Below are 23,906 nucleotides of genomic sequence, written 5' to 3'. Positions count from 1 at the left end.
AGCCCTGTCGAGAACCAATCCATCTCCATTTCCCAGTTCTACGCCCCGTTCAGCGATGTCTTCTGCCCTAAGCGGGCCTCCAAGCTGCCTCCACACCGGCCGTGGGACTGTGCCATAGATCTGCTGCCGGGTGAACCAGAGCTAAGGGGACGGATATATCCCCTATTTGTTCCCGAGGAGAAGGCCATGGAGGACTACATCAAGGAGGCGCTGGCACAAGGATACATCCGCCCATCTACCTCTCCTGCTGCGTCCAGCTTCTTCTTCGTGGCCAAGAAGGATGGAGGTTTGCGGCCATGCATTGACTATAGATCCTTAAATAAGATAACTCAGAAGTTCCGGTATCCACTTCCCCTCGTCCCAGCGGCCCTGGAACATCTCCGTGGTGCCACTGTATTCACCAAGTTGGACCTCCGCAGCGAGTATAACCTCATCCGGATACGTGAGGGGGACGAGTGGAAGACCGCCTTCATCACCCCTACCGGCCATTACGAGTACTGCGTCATGCTATATGGGCTTGTCAACGCCCCCTCCGTATTCCAGGATTTCATACACGAGGTGCTCCGGAATTTCCTCCACCAGTTCGTCCTAGTTTACATTGATGACATCCTGATATACTCCCGGAGCCTGGCAGAACATCAGCGCCACGTTGCGGAGGTCCTGTTACGCCTGAGGGACTACCAGCTCTACCTGAAAGCTGAGAAGTGTTCATTCCATCAACCCTCAGTGCAGTTCCTTGGGTATACCATCGACCGCAGTGGCATCCGGATGGACGAGGGGAAGGTGAGCGCAGTCAGGGACTGGCCCACTCCAACCACTATTAAGGAACTGCAACGATTCCTGGGCTTCGCCCACTTTTATAGACAATTCATTCAGAATTTTAGTACTATCACCAGCCCTCTAACCAACCTCCTTCGCCAGAAGCCCAAATCTCTGTCTTGGACTCCTGCTGCCACCGAGGCCTTCCAGGCCCTCAAGCAAGCCTTCACGACCGCCCCACTCCTTGTACATCCAGACCCCGATCTGCCATTCATTGTGGAAGTGGAAGCCTCTACCACCGGAGTGGGAGCGGTCCTTTCACAGCAGCAGGGGACTCCCAGCCGCCTCCATCCATGTGCCTTCTTCTCCAGGAAACTCAACCCGGTGGAGGTAAACTATGACATCGGGAATAGGGAGTTACTTGCAATCAAACTTGCCCTGGAGGAGTGGAGACATTGGCTGGAGGGAGCCAAACATCCGTTTCAAGTTCTCACTGACCACAAGAACCTGGAATACCTTAGAGCAGCCAAGAGACTCAACCCCAGACAGGCCCGCTGGGCGTTATTCTTCGCCCGCTTCCAGTTTTCCATCTCCTACGGCCCAGGGGCAAAGAACGTAAAGGCCGATGCTCTATCCAGATGTTACGCACCCGAAGAAAAGGTTGAAAACCCGGAACCCATCCTCCAGGACAAGGTCATAGTAGCCCCTATCACCTGGTCAGTTGAGACTCTTCCTCCTGCCGAACCTCCTAACAACACCCCGCCGGGTTGCCCACCAGGACACCAATATATCCCCAGGACACGGCGCACTCCACTTATCCACTCCACCCATACATCACTTGGCACTGGTCACCCGGGGGTCAATGAAACCCTCTCGTTGCTACGGGAACGCTTCTGGTGGCCCAACATAGCCTCGGATGTCAGAAGATACGTTAGTGGATGTACCAGCTGCGCCATGTCCAAGAGTCCTCGCCATCTACCATCTGGCAAACTTCATCCTCTGCCCGTTCCCAATCGTCCGTGGTCACACCTAGGGGTGGATTTTATCACGGACCTTCCACCCTCTGACAATAAAACATGTATACTAGTAATTGTGGATCGGTTTTCTAAAGCTTGTCGTCTTCTTCGCCTGAAGGGCCTACCCACTGCCATGGAAACGGCAGAACTGATGTTTAACCAAGTCTTCAGGTACTTCGGCATCCCAGAACAAATCGTGTCAGATCGGGGCCCCCAGTTCATCTCCTGGGTATGGAGAGCGTTTCACTCCCTCCTATGTGTGGCCATCAGCCTGTCCTCCGGCTACCACCCACAATCGAACGGGCAGACAGAGAGGAAGGTCCAGGAGATCGGACACTTCCTCCTCTATTCCCCTGGTCTGGAGAGCCCTCGGATGTTCCCGCAGTCGACTACTGGTTCCGGGAGAGCGAGAGGGTCTGGGACACGGCTCATCACCAGCTTCAAAGGGCGCTTCGCAGACGCAGGATGACCGCCGACCTTCGCCGGTCCGAGGCCCCCCAATACCAACCCGGTCAGAAGGTTTGGCTGTCTACCCGGGACATCTGCCTGCGTCTACCCTGCCGCAAGCTTAGTCCCAGATTCATCGGCCCGTTCACCATCACCCAGCAGATAAATCCGGTCCCTTATAGACTCCAGCTTCCCCCTGAGTACCGGATTCACCCTACATTTCATGTATCACTCCTGAAACCTCACCATCCCTCTGTTTCTCCCTCCACATAACCTGGCGAGACGGAAGCCCCCCCTCCTCTCCTCTTAGATGACGGCGCAGCTTATTCAGTCAAGGACATCCTAGACTCCCGGCGGCATGGTGGGCAGCTGGAATACCTTGTGGACTGGGAAGGATACGGTCCAGAGGAACGTTCCTGGGTCCCACGCAACGACATCTTGGATCCCGCCTTACTGGAAACCTTCCATGCCAGTCACCCCAACCGACCAGCTCCCAGGGGAAGAGGACGCCCACCACGTCGTCGGGGTCCCCGGCCCTCAGGAGCGGGCCCTGTGAAGGGGGGTACTGTTACAAACACGCCAGGTTCCACCTCCACACAATCACAGCGCACACCCTCACCTGAATATTAGTCATCACCACCTGCTCCTCATCACCCACTCATCAGCGCTGCACCATAAAAGCCACACACACGCACTCAGTCATCGTCCGGTCACGTTCGCGACAAGATCATTCCTGTATGCTTACTATTAGGACTAACTCCTCTTCTACACTCTCTCTAAGGATTGCCTCCGAAGATACCGATTCCCCTAAAGTGCGTGTGTGTGGTTCACCTACCCTTCCAGAAGTCACTACCTTCCCGGCACGGATCCCAACGCCCATCCACCCCTCACTTCCTGTTCCTCTGCTTGTGTCTTTAATAAATCTCTTCATCTGTTACTCCTCTGTCTCCAGTGTGATCCGTAACATTAATAAATAAAATAAATAAATAAATAATAATATAAATACAAAAATATTTAGTTATTAATTAATTTTACAATATGCAAACAAATTCACTTGCAGGGTAAGGTTTTGCACCAACCATGATAATTATATTAATCATTATTTTAGACTATCTATCTATCTATCTATATATATATATATATATATATATATATATATATATATATATATATATATATATATATATATTGAAGTGAAAAAAAAGCCCCCAACCCCCCATTTATTTTTATTTTATTTTAATTTTTTATATAAGATAAGTTATTTTTAATTTTCATAATTCACAGTTAAGGCTATGTGTAGTGCCACAATCAATCACTAATTATATCAACTTTTTCCGAATAAGCACAAGTCAAGCTGCGATACCAAACAGGACCCCAGAGAGAAGCCAAAGACCACTAAACCTCCTGCCTTGACCTGACTGGATTCATTCAGAATCAATAAACTTCTTACCATATATGCATAACACAGCCAACCAGCGTCCATTATAAAACATTCTTGATTTTAAGCCAAATAAACAATAAAAAAAATAATGTCCTGGCATCTGGACGTGAGTCACTATTCTCTCCACAATCTCTGATGAAATCTCTGCATTTTGTACAATTGTTTGAATTTGCTTACTGGATCCTCCTTAGAGTTTTTCAGTTTACATTAATGATCACAAAAACCTGCTTCTTTTAATATTTAAGGTATTGTTTTCGTTGTAATGTACTGATTCAAATTAGTAATTAATTTTTAATCTACTTCTCCTGACATGCTCTTGCACCTCACACAATTTGGCTAAGCATAGTAGCCTATAGTGAAACAGGACAGTACCCAAACATCCTCACATTATATTATTTAATGAAAAATTCATACAAAATGTCCATCTTTCTAAAGAAGTTGACACAAACATATTTATTCAATTCAATTCAAGTTTATTTGTATAGCAATTTTTACGATATACAAATCATTGCAAAGCAACTTTACAGAACATTAAGTTTCTAAAATTTTTAGTAGTAGCTTATCAGTGGTGACTGTCAGTTTATGTGCATATGAAAAATTAATACAAGATGTAGTCAACCAGACGATGAACACTATTAACACTATTAGCAATTATTATGATGCAATCACACTTGTAGCAATATTTGGTAGTTCTGTATGTTGTTTCAGGGTTAGCATCATCTGAGGTCCTCTGAGGGGTTGGCATCATCTCTTCTCCGGTGTTCTGGATCCAGACTGGAGCTTGTGTAAATCCTAAAACAGAGAAACAAATAGAGACATAATTAGCGTAGCTACTGTTCCAACCAAGGAAATTTATTAGTTTCACCCGAGCTAATAATAATAATGCAAATTTGATCAGATACAACTGCAGTCACAAATTATGAGATTCATTATTTGAATGCTTGGTGAAAGAGATGTGTGTTTAATCTAGATTTAAACAGAGAGAGTGTGTCTGAACCCCGAACATTATCAGGAAGGCTATTCCAGAGTTTGGGAGCCAAATGCCAAATGCATACCTCCTTTAGTGGACTTTGCTATCCTAGGAACTACCAAAAGTCCAGCGTTTTGTGACCTTAGGGAGCGTGATGGATTGTAGTGTGGTAGAAGACTAGTTAGGTACGCAGGAGCTAAACCGTTTAGGGCCTTATAGGTAAGTAGTAATAATTTGTAACTGATACGGAACTTAATAGGTAGCCAGTGCAGAGACTGTGAAATTGGGGTAATATGAACATATTTTCTTGACCTGCTAAGGATTCTAGCTGCTGCATTTTGGACTACCTGTAGCTTGTTTATTGAAGATGCAGGACAACCACCTAACAAAGTAAAAAAAAAAGTGACTTGACATTCAGCCAAGTATGGTGACCCATACTCAGAATTCGTGCTCTGCATTTAACCCATCCAAAGTGCACACACACAGAGCAGTGAACACACGCACACACACTGTGAACACACACACGGAGCAGTGGGCAGCCATTTATGCTGCGGCACATGGGGAGCAGTTGGGGGTTTGATGCCTTGCTTAAGGGCACCTAAGTTGTGTTATTGCCGGCCCAAGATTCAAACCAACAACCCTAGGGTTAGGAGTCAAACTCTCTAACCACTAGGCCATGACGTCCCCACTAACAGTGCATTACAATAGTCCAGTCTAGAGGCCATGAATGCATGAACTAGCTTTTCTGCATCAGAAACAGGTAACATGTTTCGTAGCTTGGCAATTTTTTCTAAGATAGAAGAAAGCTGTTTTTGTAACATGGGAAATATGGTTGCTTTGTACAGTTGCTAATATAACACCCATATTTTTGACTGTAGAGGAAGTAACAGTACATCCGTATAGTTGTGGACTGTGATCTATGAGATTCTGTGTACTGTTTTTTGGTCCAAAAAGTTATATCTCTGTCTTATCCAAATTTAATAGTAGAAAATCATTGGTCATCCAATCTTTTACATTTTTAACACACTCTGTTAGCTTAGATAATTTAGAAGTTTAATCTGGTCTTGTTGAGGTATATAATTGAGTATCATCAGCATAACAGTGGAAACTAATTCCCTATTTTCTAATAATATTACCAAGGGGCAACATGTATATTGAAAATAGCAGAGGACCTAGGACAGATCCTTGTGGCACTCCATATTTTACTGGTGATAAATGAGATGACTCCCCATTTAAATAAACAAAATGGTAGCGATCAGACAGGTAGAATCTAAACCATCTTAGAGCCTGCCCTCGAATACCTGTATAGTTTCGTAATCAATCTATGAGTATGTCATGATCTTTGGTGTCGAAAGTCATTTGTAATTTTAACAAGTGCAGTTTCTGTGCTATGGTGGGGCCTGAATCCTGACTAAAATTCTTCATACAGATAATTTTTTTTGCAGGAAGGAGCACAATTGAGCAGACACAACTTTTTCTAAAATTGTAGACATAAATTAAAGATTTGAAATGGGCCTATAATTTGACAGTTCACTAGGATCTAGTTGTGGTTTCTTAATAAGAAGCTTAATAACCGCCAACTTGAATGGTTTTGGGACGTGACCTAAAGATAACGGTGAGTTAAAAATATTGAGAAGTGGTTCTTGGGATACAGGTAACAACTCTTTCAGTAATTTAGTGGCTACAGGATCTAATAAACATGTTGTTGATTTAGATGCAGTGATACGTTTATATAGCTCTTCCTGTCCTATAGTTGTAAACAGGGACGTAGCTAGGGTTAGAGGGGCCCCGTCGGTGCAGGTTGTACCAATGGGCCCTGTTTGAAATTGTTTAATTTGTATGTTCATTCTATTTATTTATTTGTGCTATTGACACAGTTCTTAGTATATTAATAATAAAACACATTTATGTTTTGTGTTGATTTATTTATGTTATGAAATTTACAAAATATCTTCATGAAACATGATCTTTAATTAATATCCTAATGATTTTTGGCATAAAAGAAAAATCAATAATCTATAATTTTGACCCATTCAATGTTTTTTTGGCTATTGCTACAAATATACCCCAGCAACTTAAGACTGTGGTTCAGGGTCACACACACACACACACACATATTTATATATATATATATTCCAAAGTATGTGAAATGTGAAAGTACTTTATAGAAATGGAAATGAGTAATGTTTGAGCGATTCAAATGTCCGCAGCAGATTTCCTTTTGTCAGAAATTAGCTGTCATCTGTCAGCTGCAAGAATGAGTAGGAAACAGCTTGAACTGGCTCTCAATTTTGCACAATGTGCACACCCACACATTCATGGGCAATCATTTCTGCCTACTTTTGCTAATCAGTAGCTTTAAAAAGAGAGACTTGCCAGTGGAAAATCGCATTCTCATGTGTCTCATAATGTACTAGAGGCATTGTTCTTGATGCTCAAGAGACTTTCTTTCTGTTCTTCAACCACCAGTTTGAGATTCAGTGGAAGTTGACTTCCATTCCAACTTCACTTTTGAGAAAACCCCGTTTTACTGCTTCCTCCCAGATTCATGATTAAGTGGACTCAAAAGCCCTATTCGGACGGGACTAGTTTTACAGGGGGTCATTAGAGAAATATAGATAGCATTTACCACACCAATATACCACGCCTGTTTGATTAAGATCAAATTGTTGTTTACATACCGAAAACTTCAAAAAAAAAAAAAAAAAAAAAAAAAAAGATTAATATGTTTTTCTGGAGAAATCACTTCAGTTTAGCAGCAGCCCACCAATTTTCTAGTCACCATGCCGGTTCTTTGATAGAGCTTTTTTACATTTCTCACAGGAGAAGTATCGGTTTAAATTAAGGGTGTGTGCCACTGAGAACTGCTGGTTTGAAGTAGACATATTATTATGCATTAATCTCCGTCATTTTAATGAGTGCCGACTTTGCTTGCTCCAGCATGATTGGTGCACTTGAATTAAAAACAGCCAGCGAACAGAAGTCAGAGTCGCTCGGTCACTCTCGGGCAGCAACAGTGCTCAGTTCACACTGTGCCCTTTTCCCCTCCTCCTCCTCGTTTTGCTGCTCCCTCCCGCCTCTTCCTCGTTTCCTGTGAAGAAGTATCTGTTGAAAGAGTGGGGGCACGGCAGCGGAGCATACGACGAGAACGCAGGGAGCTTAATTAAACTGCTGTTCAACTGTGCCAAAGTGGAGCGGCTTGGAAGCATTGGTTGAGATCAGAATCAAAACTGGTGAGACGGCTGGAGAAATCCTTGAGATCTTCGTGTCTGCGAGTGAATAATAAAGCTGGACTTCAACTGCACTTGAGGAGAGCCACAGTTGTTCCAGGACAACTCTGAAACCGCTTGCGAAGCACTGAGATAGAGGGCGAGAGGGCAACATGGGTGCTTTGATGGTGATATTTTCACTGCAAACCAAACAAAGGAGAAAAATGACAGGTAGGCAGTAAAGAGCGCTTTCATTATGTGAGTCAGAGATGATGCTGTAAAGCCTACAGGAGAGGATATTATATTTTGCATTGCATGCTATTTGTACTTGTTCAATAAGACACATATTTACCTTAAAGTCTAGTATAGAATAAGAAGTACTAAGGATTCTGAATCAGGATGTTTAGATCAGTCTCAAATCATGCTGGAGAACATGATCATCAGGTTTTGCACACTCTTGAGTTTAATTGTGGCATTAAATTTTAACTAAATAATAAGACTTTTTTTTTTTACTCAATTTATTATGCTGATAATATAATATTACAATAAATGTATACAGTTAAAATGTTGCACTTTAGTTTGGGGAATGATCCTCGTTATTATCTAACTATTAACTATGACTTTTGGCCTCAATAATCTCCTAATTTGATGCTTATTAATAGCTAGTAAGGTAGTTGTTAAGTTTAGTCGATTAAGGGATCTAAAATATGGTCAGGCAGAATAAAGCATTAATATGCGCTTTATAAGCACTAATAAACAGCAAATATGCTAGTAATATGCATGCAAATAAGCAACTAGTTAATAGTGAGAGTTGGTCCCTAAACTAAAGTGCTACCAGTCTTAAATGTTCTAAAATAAATTTTCACTCGGTAATTGCTAGTTAATATAATTAATTACAAAGAAACTGCAAGTAACACATTACATTAAATTTCATTTTGAAGTAGGAAGACTTTTGAATTTGAGTATTTTCTTTTAAAACATACTTAATCTTTGTTTTATAACTTTGAAAGATGTGCTCTCAAATGTGTTACGAATATGTAGCTAACAAATGTATCCATTTTGCCTTTATTTCAAATATCTATTTTAATATGATGTACGTTGTCTTCCTTCGGCGGGTGTTTTTTGTCTTTCGTCTTGAGAAACGAGTACACCACCACACAGCAATGATTCATGGTTTTCTGCTTTATTGTTGTGTGGCCAAAGAACTCCAAAGGGAGAGTTTCTCAGAAATGCTCTACAAGGGGCTTTTACCAAGAAATACAGAGGATTCCTTGTGGGGAAGAGAGGATGTGAATAATCAGATGAAGATTTCTGCAGTATAAACTGAAAAATATGTTTTACTTTGAAATGTTTTTCTCTCAGATATTGCTTGTACATTTAACAAAGAAATGCAAAACAGCACTTTAAATTGAACGTTACATTTTGAAGTAGAAAGGCTGAAAATGTATTTTCTTTCAAAACATACTCCTTTTTATTTATTTATGTAGAAAAAAAGAAAAATCTGCATAAAATAAATCTGTGTATTCTTTCATTTTTTTGAACATATAATATCACCTTCAAACTTCAATCTCTAAAGGGATGATCTCCAGTATTAACCATTAGTGATGTGGTGCCTGATTTTATAGGAACTCGTTATTGAATATCTGCCAGGCCATCAAGCTGTGAAATTAAATCTCATTCACCTTCCACATAAATCTGACGGCACACACTCCTTCATGCACTTTGCTCTCATTTCAGTGGAGTTTAGGACTGTATGCTGTGTTTTGTCTTTTTGTCTTTTATTGTTTTCAAATCAAATCTGAGGAACTGCAATCATTTGTCCTCTTTACACACACTGTCTGTCTCCTGTCTGTAGCTGTCTTACATCTGGTTCATGCCTGTAATGATTTAGATTACTCGTTCGTACATTTGCATAATGCAGAATACATTGCATAAATTCGAAAAGGGGGTGAAAATAGCTGGTATCCCAGAAAAGTTTCTAAAACGTACACTGTCCTGATTATTCACTGCATCACTGAGTTAATGGGGCAGAGCTTTGGTTTTGTTTAATATCTCAAACCTGAAACTGCATGTGTGACTTAAAGTGGTCCTGATTTATGTGTGCTGTAAACTTATTTGTATCTGTGTAACTGTAATACCTCATCATCATAGACATCTATATATATATATATATATATATATATATATATATATAAATTGATGATGCTGTTGATGATAGTATATCAGTTTAACTTTTTTTCAATGTACTGTAGGAATGCTGAAAAAATGACTTTATATGTACATATTTGCCACACCTTCAGTTTATGGAGTTAAATGTTGAATTAACAACAATGTAAAATTTGTATTTTTTTAGTAATGGAATCAACGGAAAAAAATTAAGTAAAATAAAAAGACTATTAATTGGAACGCAATTATAAAAAAAAATAGTATTCCAGTCCTGTTTAATTCAAATTTTTGCTTAATTTGTGTAGATTGTAGATTGTGTAGACTTTGTAATTGTTTTTTTTTTTTTAAATAGATCACAGCATCATCAATTAAATTAAATTAAATTCTGAAGGTAAAGGTAAAATTCTGAAATGCTGTTCTGATTATTTGCAGAAACTGCAAATAAATATCCAACATTGAAAACTGGGCTGTTGTTTTTCCAGACTGGAAAGGTGACTTTCAGCTGAAGTTTTCCATTCTATCTCATCATAGAAATACGGATTTTCAAGTCTCAACAGGACAATATCTAGTTTAACCTAATGGTTGTGATGAAAAATGTTCACAATTGATCGTTATATACTGTAGTTACAACATTAAACTGATTATTGTTTTTTTTTTTTTTTTTTTTAAAGAAGACTACTGCTTAGATAAGCAGGTTCTCATCTCTCCAGCTTTGGGATGTGAAGGTTTAGGAACTTTACAACGGCTATATCTATAGAGAAAGTTATATTTAGTGTCTCATTCCCAACCTATATTTTATGGATGGTTTGTGGAACAGGTTGGGAATAAAATGAATGGGCAGCCCAGGTCCTTCTTCCAGGCAATATATCATAAAGAAGACAGTTTTGTGCATTGTAAGCAGAAATCAGAGGAACCCAGATTCCCACACTGGGAGCTCAGCGCTCTGTTTGGACTAAGTTTATTTGAACTGCGTCTACTTGTTATTGTGGAGACATTCTGCTGCTAGAGGAGAATGCTGTATGATTTATTACACTAACAACAAAATACTAAAAGGTACCACAGTATTACCATGCTTTTGGTACCATGGCATTGTCTTTATACTGCAGTGATCTTAAGCGACATATACAGTGTACTAGAAAGTTACAGGCAGGCGAGTTTGATCAAGGTTGGAGCTAAACTCTGCAAGAAAGTGGATCTCGAGCGCCAGAGTTGAGAACCTCTGCCATATACTGTTAACTCTTTCCCCGCCACTAATGGAATTTTCCAGCTTTCTGTGTGTTCTCTGTTATAAGGTATTCATCTTCTGATAATGAACTGAATGTCTGGATCAAACACAGGCGAAGAAGAAGCAGAAACAAACGATTGCATACAAAAGTAGATGCATAGCTAATACATGACATAATACAAACATTAAACAGCATATAAATCAGAACAGCATATGTTACCGAGGAAAGTGGTATAGGACTTTAGCTTTGAAGGTGTTGATGGAAGTGATCGATCTGTTTTGATCATCATTCTGAATCCGATCAAGAGTCTCTGACAAAAACGCAGTTTTATCAGCTTTTTTGTCAAAATGTTGCTTTTTTTTATGAAAATTACTCACATTTAAATGTTGATAAAAAATTTTAGATGTTTCACCAGTGCCTCCTAAAAGAGTGAAACAGATTTTTTTCTCCATGTCCTGATATTCCTGTGGTGTTATCATCCAATCAGTGTTATGACGTCATTGCGAGTGATTAGTCACTCTTAAAACACTGCTTGACCATTTAAAACCAGAGCAAACCATTCAATGATTTAGAATAGAGCAGCATTAAACGAACCATGCTCCTCTGAAACCTTAAAAGCCTATAAATTTTATTGTTGCATAATTGTTGCATGCTGATTCTTTGAGTCCAAACAGGTGATGAAATATCCTTATCAGCCTTTATTTTCTTTTTCAGCTGATCGTTTCACCATTTTGTTTGAAATAATATGTCAATGTTCCCCTGTGACATTTTCCAGAGCAAAGTTTTAATATTTCAGTCTGTTTCATTTCAGAAGGGCTTTTGTGTGCACTTCTATGAGAGTGACTCATGAACATGAAGAAAAGAGCGTGTGTCGAATGTGTGTACGTGTGTGTCCACTTGTGAGTATTTCAGATGGTCATAAGTGTGCATCCAGGGGGCTTTGATGATTGTGCCTGCTTGCTTTCAGAAACATTGAACAGAAGGCTTTCCAGCCACTCCAGCTCCACACTAATGCTTGCCATTCATTTAGCAGCCTGTCGGTCCGCCAACACAAGAGCTTCTATTTAACCAGCGCCGCTCTGACAAAAGCATCCATCCCTCTACATGAGAGGAAATATACTTGTGCTTTTGAAGTGCACTAAGAGCACAGAGTCCTTCTTCATCCAGGATTCAGGAGCACTCGTGTGTTTTGTGTGTGATGACACATGGCAGAAGGATCCTGTCTCAGCGTCGTCAGGAGACCCTAGCTGTTCTCTCAGTGTGTTTGCTAATTGATTTTGTTTTTCTAGTTGTCTGCAGGAGAGTGAGTATGATGTGCTTCTGGCTCCACTTCAGTCCTGGCCCTTCTGGTGTTTACACTTATAAACAGGGCAAACAGAACAAACACGACTCCGTGCCCACCGCCAGGAGAGCAGCTGTCACTAGGAGCTATGCATGAATCTCTATATACACGCAGAGTTATGCAGCCAAACGTTTTGCCAAGGGTCAAATTAACATGTTGCAGGCTATGATGACCAGTGGAAAAGATGCAATAACATCCTGTTTACAACCACACCCAATCCATCAAGACAATACTGAAAGGAGATCAGCCAAAAATTTAAATTCTCTCATCATTTATTCTAACCCATTCTCATGAAAGTTGATTTCAAATAGCATGATTTTCAATTTCTATTTGGCGAGCTACTTATACACAGAAATTGACTTTGGCATGCATATGATACTCAGTGGTTAGATTTGTCACCTTTATTTTATATAGCGCTTTAAACAAAATACATTGCGTCAAAGCAACTGAACAACATTCATTAGGAAAACAGTGTCAATAATGCAAAAATGATAGTTAAAGGCAGTTCATCATTGGATTCAGTTATGTCATCTCTGTTCAGTTAAATAGTGTCTGTGCATTTATTTGCAATCAAGTCAACGATATCGCTGTAGATGGAGTGACCCCAACTAAGCAAGCCAGAGGCGACAGCGGCAAGGAACCGAAACTCCATCGGTGACAGAATGGAGAAAAAAACCTTGGGAGAAACCAGGCTCAGTTGGGGGGCCAGTTCTCCTCTGACCAGACGAAACCAGTAGTTCAATTCCAGGCTGCAGCAAAGTCAGATTGTGCAGAAGAATCATCTGTTTCCTGTGGTCTTGTCCTGGTGCTCCTCTGAGACAAGGTCTTTACAGGGGATCTGTATCTGGGGCTCTAGTTGTCCTGGTCTCCACTGTCTTTCAGGGATGTAGAGGTCCTTTCTAGGTGCTGATCCAGCATCTGGTCTGGATACGTACTGGATCCGGGTGACTGCAGTGACCCTCTGATCTGGACACAGACTGGATCTGGTGGCCACGTTGACCTCGGAACAAGAGAGAAACAGACAAATATTAGCGTAGATGCCATTCTTCTAATGATGTAGCAAGTACATAGGGTGTTATGGGAAGTGTTTCCGGTTCCGGTTTACCTAATTAATGCAGCCTAAAAATCCTTTAACGGATTTGGATAATAAAAGCATATTAGTATGTTATGTGTATGCCAGGTTAAAGAGATGGGTCTTTAATCTAGATTTAAACTGCAAGAGTGTGTCTGCCTCCCGAACAATGTTAGGTAGGTTATTCCAGAGTTTGGGCGCCAAATAGAAAAAGGATCTGCCGCCTGCAGTTGATTTTGATATTCTAGGTATTATCAAATTGCCTGAGTTTTGAGAACATAGCGGACGTAGAGGATTATAATGTAAAAGGAGCTCATTCAAATACTGAGGTGCTAAACCATTCAGGGCTTTATAAGTAATAAGCAATATTTTAAAATCTATGCGATGCTTGATAGGGAGCCAGTGCAGTGTTGACAGGACCGGGCTAATATGGTCATACTTCCTGGTTCTAGTAAGAACTCTTGCTGCTGCATTTTGGACTAGCTGTAGTTTGTTTACTAAGCGTGCAGAACAACCACCCAATAAAGCATTACAATAATCTAACCTTGAGGTCATAAATGCATGGATTAACATTTCTGCATTTGACATTGAGAGCATAGGCCGTAATTTAGATATATTTTTGAGATGGAAAAATGCAGTTTTACAAATGCTAGAAACGTGGCTTTCTAAGGAAAGATTGCGATCAAATAGCACACCTAGGTTCCTAACTGATGACAAAGAATTGACAGAGCAACCATCAAGTCTTAGACAGTGTTCTAGGTTATTACAAGCAGAGTTTTTAGGTCCTATAATTAACACCTCTGTTTTTTCAGAATTTAGCAGTAAGAAATTACTCGTCATCCAGTTTTTTATATCGACTATGCAATCCATTAGTTTTTCAAATTGGTGTGTTTCACCGGGCTGCGAAGAAATATAGAGCTGAGTATCATCAGCATAACAGTGAAAGCTAACACCATGTTTCCTGATGATATCTCCCAAGGGTAACATATAAAGCGTGAAGAGTAGCGGCCCTAGTACTGAGCCTTGAGGTACTCCATACTGCACTTGTGATCGATAGGATACATCTTCATTCACTGCTACGAACTGATGGCGGTCATATAAGTACGATTTAAACCATGCTAATGCACTTCCACTGATGCCAACAAAGTGTTCAAGTCTATGCAAAAGAATGTTGTGGTCAATTGTGTCAAACGCAGCACTAAGATCCAATAAAACTAATAGAGAGATACACCCACGATCAGATGATAAGAGCAGATCATTTGTAACTCTAAGGAGAGCAGTCTCAGTACTATGATACGGTCTAAATCCTGACTGGAAATCCTCACATATACCATTTTTCTCTAAGAAGGAATATAATTGTGTGGATACCACCTTTTCTAGTATCTTGGAAAGAAAAGGGAGATTCGAGATTGGTCTATAATTAACTAGTTCTTTGGGGTCAAGTTGTGGTTTTTTGATGAGAGGCTTAATAACAGCCAGTTTGAAGGTTTTGGGGACATATCCTAATGACAATGAGGAATTAATAATAGTCAGAAGAGGATCTATGACTTCTGGAAGCACCTCTTTTAGGAGCTTAGATGGTATAGGGTCTAACATACATGTTGTTGGTTTAGATGATTTAACAAGTTTATACAATTCTTCCTCTCCTATGGTAGAGAATGAGTGGAACTGTTCCTCAGGGGGTCTATAGTGCACTGTCTGATGTGATACTGTAGCTGATGGCTGAATGGTTGCAATTTTATCTCTAATAGTATCGATTTTAGAAGTAAAGTAGTTCACAAAGTCATTACTGCTGTGGTGTTGGGAAATGTCAACACTTGTTGAGGCTTTATTTTTCGTTAATTTAGCCACTGTATAGAATAAATACCTGGGGTTATGTTTGTTTTCTTCTAAAAGAGAAGAAAAGTAATCGGATCTAGCAGTTTTTAATGCTTTTCTGTAGGATATGTTACTTTCCCGCCAAGCAAAACGAAATACCTCTAGTTTTGTTTTCCTCCAGCTGCGCTCCATTTTTCGGGCTGCTCTCTTTAGGGTGCGAGTTTGCTCATTATACCATGGTGTCAAACTGTTTTCCTTAACCTTCCTTAAGCGTAAAGGAGCAACTTTATTTAAAGGGCTAGAAAAGAGAGAGTCCATAGTTTCTGTTACATCATCAAGTTGTTCTGAGGTTTTGGATATGCTAAGGAATTTGGTTACATCAGGAAGATAACTTAAAAAGCAGTCTTTTGTGGTAGAAGTGATGGTTCTTCCATACTTGTAACAAGAAGTAGAATTTACAATTTTGGCTATATGAATTTTGCAAAGAACTAAATAATGATCTGAGATATCATCACTTGGCTGAATAATTTCAACACCATCAACATCAATTCCATGTGACAGTATTAAATCTAGAGTATGATTTCGACAATGAGTAGGTCCTGAAATGTGTTGTCTAACCCCAATAGAGTTCAGAATGTCTATAAATGCTGATCCCAATGCATCGTTTTCATTATCAACATGGATATTAAAATCACCAACTATTAAAACTTTATCTGCAGCCAGAACTAACTCGGATGTAAAATCACCAAACTCTTTAATAAAGTCTGTATGGTGCCCTGGTGGCCTATATACAGTAGCCAGTACAAACATAACAGGGGATTTATCATTAACATTTGTTTCTTTGGATAATGTTATATGAAGTACCATTACTTCAAACGAATTATACTTGTAGCCTGCCCTCTGAGAAATCCTGAAAACGTTGTTATAAATTGAAGCAACACCTCCACCTTTGCATTTTAGACGTGGCTCATGTTTATAACAGTAATCTTGGGGGGTGGACTCATTTAAAATAATGTAATCATCAGGTTTTAGCCAGGTTTCTGTCAAACAGAGTACATCTATATTATGATCAGTGATCATATTATTTACAAAAAGTGTTTTCGTAGAAAGGGATCTGATATTCAATAAGCCAAGCTTTATCATTTGTTTATCCATATTGCTTCTGTTTTTTATTTGTTGAACCTCAATTAAATTGTTAATCTTAACTTGGTTTGGACGTTTTTTGTATTTTCTAGTTCGGGGAACAGACACGGTCTCTATAGTGTGATATCTAGGTGAAAGAGTCTCTATGTGCTGAGAATTAACTGACCTCTGTGACGGGAGGCAGCTAGCAGGCGGTCGGTTTAGCCAGTCTGTCTGCTTCCTGACCTGGGCCCCAGTTAGTCAAGTATAAACACTAAGACTATTTGCCATATTTCTAGAGAGAAGAGTGGCGCCACCCCAGGAGGGATGAAGACCATCTCTTTTAAACAGGTCAGGTCTGCCCCAAAAGCTCGTCCAATTGTCTATGAAACCTATGTTATTCTGTGGGCACCACTTAGACATCCAGCCATTGAGTGATGACAATCTGCTATGCATCTCATCACCACGGTAAGCAGGGAGGGGACCAGAGCATATTACAGTGTCTGACATCGTGCTTGCAAGTTCACACACCTCTTTAATGTTATTTTTAGTGATCTCCGACTGGCGAAGTCGAACATCATTAGCGCCGGCATGAATAACAATCTTACTGTATTTACGTTTATCATTAGCCAGCACTTTTAAATTTGCCAAGATGTCAGGCACTCTGGCTCCTGGTAAACATTTGACTATGGTGGCTGGTGTCTCTATATTCACGTTCCGTACAATAGAATCACCAATAACTAGAGCACTTTCATCAGGTTTCTCAGTGGGTGCATCACTGAGTGGGGAGAACCTGTTTAATTTTTTGATCGGAACAGAAGAGCGGTGTTTTGACCCACGACTACGCTGCCTCACCGTCACCCAGTTGCCCTGCTGCTGGGGCTCTGTTTCCGGTTCCGGACAATGTACAGGAATCCCTGAGCTAGACGCATCCAAAGCCGTATCTAGAGCCCTAACATTCTTACTGTCCTCAATTAAAGTTTGGATGCGTGTCTCTAATTCTGAAATCTTCTCTGTCAGCCTAACTATTTCCCTGCATTTATCACATGTGAATCCCTCATCAGCGACAGAGATAGATAAACTGTACATGTGGCAAGAGGTGCAAGTAACAATGACGGGAGAAGCCATTACTCACCGTGCTTGATGAAATATTCTTACTGCGGTTGTTTGATGAACTTGTGAAAAACTGGAGCGAGGGAGAGGAGAAAAGAAAACAGTGATAGGTTCGAATGAAAACGCTAATGACAAGCTAACGAGTGCTAACGCTTTTTTTTGTGGTGGGTAGGTGCGTAATATGCCAAATTGCGTATCATATGCACGCAAAAACTGTATACTAAATGCACACCAAAGTCCATTTCTGCATAAATATAGCACACCAAATACTATTGGTATTGGTATGAATTTTCATGAAACCGGGCTCTTTATTCACCTTCATGTCGTTCCAAACCCTTATGACTTTCCTTCTTCTGTGGAACACATTTTACAAAATATTTAAAAAAATGTCTCAAAATTAAGTTTTGTTGTGAGGTGCTTTTCTGTTTTGTTTTGTACGTGTGTGTTAATGTGTTTTAGTTTTTTGTTTCGTTGTTTTTCAGTTTTATTTTTGTTTTGTGTGTGTGTTATTTTTGTGATTCAGTGTTATTTTCTTTTTTTTCTGTTTTGTTGTTTTTGTTTTTCATTGTGTTGTTTTGTTTAGATATTCTTTTTTGTGTGTGTTGTCCTTTTGTTGTTGTTGTTGTGTGTTGTGGTTTTTGTTGTGTGTTGTGTTCTGTTGTGCTGTGATTGTTGTTTTTTATTTTCCTGTTTTGTTGTATTGTTATGTTTATTTGTTGTTGTTTGTTTTGTTGTGCTGTTTTCCTGTTTTGTTTGTAGTTTTTTTGTTTTTATTGTGTTGTTTTTCAGTTTGTTTAGCATTTTTTGGGGGGGTTGTGTTTTGATTTTGTTCTTGTTTGTACTGTGCTCTTTTTGTTTTGTTTTGTTTTGTTTAGGTCTTTTGTAGTTTGGTTTGGTTTTTGTTGTGTTGTTTTTCTGTTTTGTATGTTTTTAGTTTTTCTGTTTTGTTTTTCATTTTTGTGGTGTTCCATGTTGTTGTCTGTTTTTCTTATTTTTTCTGTTAGGGTTCGATTTTTTGGGTTTAGTTGTGGTGTTCTGTTTTGTTGTTGTTTTTCTATTTTGTTTAGTTTTTTGTTTTGTGCTGTGCTCTTTAGTGTTGCTTTTTTTGTGTTGTGTATTGTTTTGTGCTGTTATTTTAAATTTTTGTCTTGGTCTTTGTCAATGTCTTGTTCTGCGCTGTTGTTCTGTTTTGTTTTGTGGGGAAGTCGTGGCCTAATGGTTAGAGAGAAATCAGAGTAGTAAGATTTTTATAGTAACAAAATTGACTAAAAATGTGCCATAGAGAAACTATACTATGGTATACTTTAAAGTATGGTACATTGGAAATTTGAATGCTGTTATGTAGTAGTACATGAATGTGGTATTTATTTTGTACTATATTAACACATTTTTTTTATGGTAAAGTTTCCTTCCATTAGCTTCATACCTTCACAAAGACCATCTAAGGACTTGCTAAGCCTTTGATAGGTCAGGTGCAGGCCATTAAGAAATCATTGGTCATACTGAACAGGTGCTGCCTTAATTTAACAACACCGAGGAGAAAGTCTTACTCCATGTCCTAACCAGGCATGATGTGACAAGTTTGCAATGACACTCAATTTGTCTTCCACACTGAATGATAAACTGCGGCGCGATGCGACACTATTACAGCCAATCAGAAGTTCACATTCTGTATGTACAATTATGTGGAGCAGGATTCTGGACCGATGAGATTTACAGTGGACGAGCTACCCAGTCCATGGCACAGAAATAGAAACCACTTAAAAACGGCATGTTGTTTGTAACAATTAGGGCTGGTTTGTACAAATGATCAGCTTACATGGACAAGAAATAAAGAAATTCTGGGATCATTTCAAAAATAAATTTAAAACAAACAAGCATATATCAGAATTGGATAATCATATATCAGAAACCTATTTGCTCGCACACGAGCAGCTCCGTTTCATCTCAGAGACGCGTTCTGTCTTTGCGCTTGCCAAATTCTGCACAACTGGCTCTTAAAGGGAATGGAAGACGAGACTCTGGTTGGTTTATTGCATGTTACACCCTAAAAACATCCATTACTCATTAAGAGAATAGGGACAGCCCGTTTAGACCATGCGCCCGGGTGCGCCAACCATTTTTCCGTTGTTAAATAGCAAAAGTGGATTTGGACACGCCCTGAGTGCACCTGCGCCATGCGCTTTACACTTTGTGTTTAGATCGTTAAAATAGGGCCCTTCAACTTATTATTTTTTTATTTTTTACCTAAACCAATTTTAGCCAAAAAAAAAAAAAAATTGCCAAAACAAATAGTTTTAGGTTTAGATTTAGTCAACAATAACAACACTGATTTTATTAATTAATTTATGTACAATACACTGTAACAAAGCATCCATTGCACAGCATTGCAGTTCAGTGAGTCAGAGTAATTGAGAAAAAGCTCTAATCGATTAATTAACTGTTTAAGTATTTGTGATTCACTAAAAGAAACAGCTAATATGTGTCTTTCTTTTGAAAATCAAACTTCAGTCATCTTTACGTTTTTGATTATCTAAAAAAAAAAAAAAGATATCACAAGTGTCCTTCACTCATGAACTGGACTTCTCTGGAAATTCTTTATGTTTTTGAGTCTGTGACAAATAACCATATCATGAAAGTCATTTGTTTGGAATCAGACTTACTGTAAACACTTATGTTGTATGTTTTGGATTCAATAAAAGAACCAGCTCCTATGAATCATTAGCTTGATAATTAAACTTCAGTATTGATTCTTTATTGAGTATTTGAGATGAATATTAATGCAGTCCACACTTCAATCTGAGGAATGTAGATTTGAGAACTGTTGATGGATCATATTCTTCTCATCTCTGTATTCTAGTCATGATTTCTCATTTTCTCATTATATTTTAATCTAGCTTGCAAAACTCTTAAGGTAAATGACTTTATTTAACTTAACACTACCCACTGTATATATGTTAATAAAACAGTCTAAGAGTGGTTTAAAGAAGCGGTTAAATTAGCATTCAAATTGGGTTGTGCTTGCAGACAAAAGCCCTTTGGGTCCTTTGGTCAGAAGTCTGTGTTGATTCACTCCTTTTCCCTTGTGACTTTCAAATGCATTTTATTTCAGAATTAATCATGGCTCTTCAAAGAGATCAATAAGAGGCCTTTAAATGACACGTTCGGCTCTAGATTAACGACGGTGATTTCCCTATAGTGTCCGATCACGTTCTAATAGAGAGGCTTGGTTATGCTTATGTAGCCATACATGCTAAGATGTTGTGTAGAAGTATCTTATTTTGTTCAACAACAAAAAAGTTGACATTTGAGCTGTACAGTAGTACACCAACACTTTGTTCAGTTTATTGATGTTGCACATGCTTATGTAGAGTAAAGTGATGCTTGTGTGCAGACAGTCTGGGTTTAAATAAGCCATAAATGCTAATTGGGAGATCCAATCAGTTTTTATGCTTTCCTGTTATGTTTATACATATGCACCAAAGCCTCACACTCACTCTTGAGAACCAATTCCCAAGTTTCTTCAGAGAGATCACGCTGTTCATTTACAATGTCCTTGAAATTGTATTATTATTATTATTATTATTATATTATTATTATTATTATATATATATATATATATTTTTTTTTTTAATCAACATTTAGACAGGCTCATATAACTCCACTACTTAAGAAACATACCCTCAACCCATATCTTTTAGAGAACTACGGACCAGTTTCCCTTCTTCCTTTCATTGCAAAAACACTTGAACAAGCTGTGTTCAACCAGGTCTCAGCCTTTCTCACACAGTACAACCTCCTTGACAGCAACCAGTCTAGTTTCAGAAGTGGACATTCAACTGAGACTGCCTTGCTCTCAGTTGTTGAAGCCCTAAGACTGGTAAAAGCAGAATCAAAATCTTCAATACTTGTTAGATCTGTCCACTGCTTTTGACACGGTTAACCACCAGATCCTCCTTTCAACCCTACTGGCAAAAGGCATCTCAGGAACAACACTTATATGTTTTGAGTCTTACCTATCAGATAGGTCCTTGAAGTATCTTGGAGATGTAAGGTGTCCAAGTCGCAACATCTAACTACTGGGGTGCCTCAGGGCTCAGTTCTTGGACCACTTCTCTTTTCTGTCTACATGGCATCATTAGGTTCTGTCATTCAGAAACATGGCTTTTCATACCACTGCTATGCTGATGACACTCAACCTCTCATTCCATCCTGATGATCCGACGGTAGCTCCTCGCATCTCAGCTTGTCTAACAGACATTTCTAACTGGATGAAGAACCATCACCTTCAACTCAACCTTGACAAGACAGAACTGCTTGTGGTTCCAGCAAACCCATTGTTTCATCACAATTTCACCGTCGAGTTAGGCAAATCAACCATAACTCCTTCAAAAACAGCCAGAATCCTTGGAGTTATGTTTGATGATCAGCTGACTTTCTCAGACCACATTGCTAAAACTGTCCGGTCCTGCAGATTTGCTTTATTCAACATCAAAAAGATCAGGCTCTTTTTTTGCAGAACATGCTGCACAACTCCTTGTTCAAGCTCTTGTTCTGTCCAGGCTGGACTATTGCAATGTTCTATCAAACCTTTACAATTAATCCAGAATGTGGCAGCAAGATACATTTTTAATGAGCCGGAATGAACGCACGTCACACCTCTGTTTATCAATTTGCACTGGCTACCAATAGCTGCTCGCATTAAATTCAAGGCATTGATGTTTGCATACAAACCACCACTGGCTCTGGACCCCTTAACCTAAATTCATTACTTTAGACGTATATGCCCTCTTGCGTTCTGCAACTACATGTGTGAACTACACATGATTGTTCCATCCCAAAAAAGCACAAAGTCACTTTAACGGTCTTTTAAATTAAATGTTCTCTCCTGGTGGAATGACCTGCCCAACTCAATCACCTGGCTCTACAGACTCAGCTAAATATATATATATATATATATATATATATATATATATATATACATATATAATTTTTATAATTTAAAAAAATTCTTTCTTTCTTTCTTTCTTTGTTTTTTGAATTTGCATTTTTTTTCTTGCATTGACTGAACAATTTATTAATATCCTGTAATGTACAGAAACAGCAGCTGGCAAACACGGCAACTAGAGCCCTTACTGTGCCAGACCACATCACACCTGTGTTTAGTGACTTTGCACTGGTTGTCCGTTGTGTACTTGATTAAGTCCTTTTCACGACACCAAATGCCTGAAAAGCTTTTCCAACCAACAGCAGAAATGCTGAGTATGAAATAAGACAGAAATCAGGTCAAACTGCTTTAGCCTCTTCTACTTTTCTGTATAACATGTGTAATCTTTTGAGAGCTGAATGTTTCTTAATGACTGAACCTGAGCTGCTGTGTTTGCTGAACTGATATGTTATTAAATCATGTTGCTCTTCTCAGTTGTAGTCACTTGAGGGCAGCAAAATCCTGTTGTACTAAATCTGCTGGCTCCATTTAATAGATGTGATGTGCGATGTGAATGTTTGTCACATTAACAAGTGCCAGTGTAGTTAAGTTAATTTAAAAAAAAAATAATAATAATGCAATAATAGATAATTAAAAATAAAAAAATATTCCCCCTTATAGTCTATAAGGATATTACTGAATTATTGAAGATATTACGTTTTACAGCCAGAGGACTTTCTGGTTGCGGGCACATTCATCAAGTTGTTAAGAATCCAATGCTAAGCTGATTATTGGTCACACAGCAAGAATACTTTTTTGTCTCGGGTTTGTAGAAAAAAAAAAATACATTTAACCATATATATATATATATATATATATATATATATATATATATGTTTGTGTGTGTGTGTGTGTGTGCATGTTTTTGTGACATATCAGGACACAACTTTGTATAATGACATGGGTATGACACAGGTATTACAAAACCCATGTCCCCATTTTTCAAAATGCTTATAAATCATACAGAATGATTTTTTTTTTTTTTGAGAAAGTAAAAATGCACAAAGTTTCCTGTGAGGGTTAGGTTTAGGGGTAGGGTTGGTGTAGGGTGATAGAAAATACAGTTTTTACAGTATAAAAACCATTACGCCTATGGGATGTCCCCACTTTTCACAAAAACAAACGTGTGTGTGTGTGTATATACAGATATATATATATATATTCTGTTAATAGTAATAATAATAATGATAATAATAACAACATTAGAAAAAAAAACAG

General features: G+C 39.0%; 1 protein-coding gene across 5 annotated transcripts in view; it reads left to right on the top strand.

Moving 5' to 3' along the window:
* The window catches only part of LOC132110822 (Kv channel-interacting protein 4-like), a 224,235-nt gene that overhangs the window by 118,905 nt on the left and 81,424 nt on the right, over positions 1–23,906 (top strand). The window contains exon 1 of one of the 5 annotated variants that reach the window (XM_059517831.1): positions 7,677–8,073. The exons of the other annotated variants lie outside the window; for them this stretch is intronic. Within the exon in view, the coding sequence (XP_059373814.1) occupies positions 8,016–8,073 (58 nt within the window). The 5' untranslated portion in view covers positions 7,677–8,015. Of the gene's footprint in view, positions 1–7,676; positions 8,074–23,906 lie in introns of those variants that run through there. 5 annotated transcript variants of the gene reach the window in all.

This window comes from Carassius carassius, chromosome 2, assembly GCF_963082965.1.
Source record: "Carassius carassius chromosome 2, fCarCar2.1, whole genome shotgun sequence".
NCBI classification, from domain to species: Eukaryota; Metazoa; Chordata; class Actinopteri; order Cypriniformes; family Cyprinidae; genus Carassius; species Carassius carassius.
This window is presented reverse-complemented; position numbering and strand designations above follow the sequence as displayed.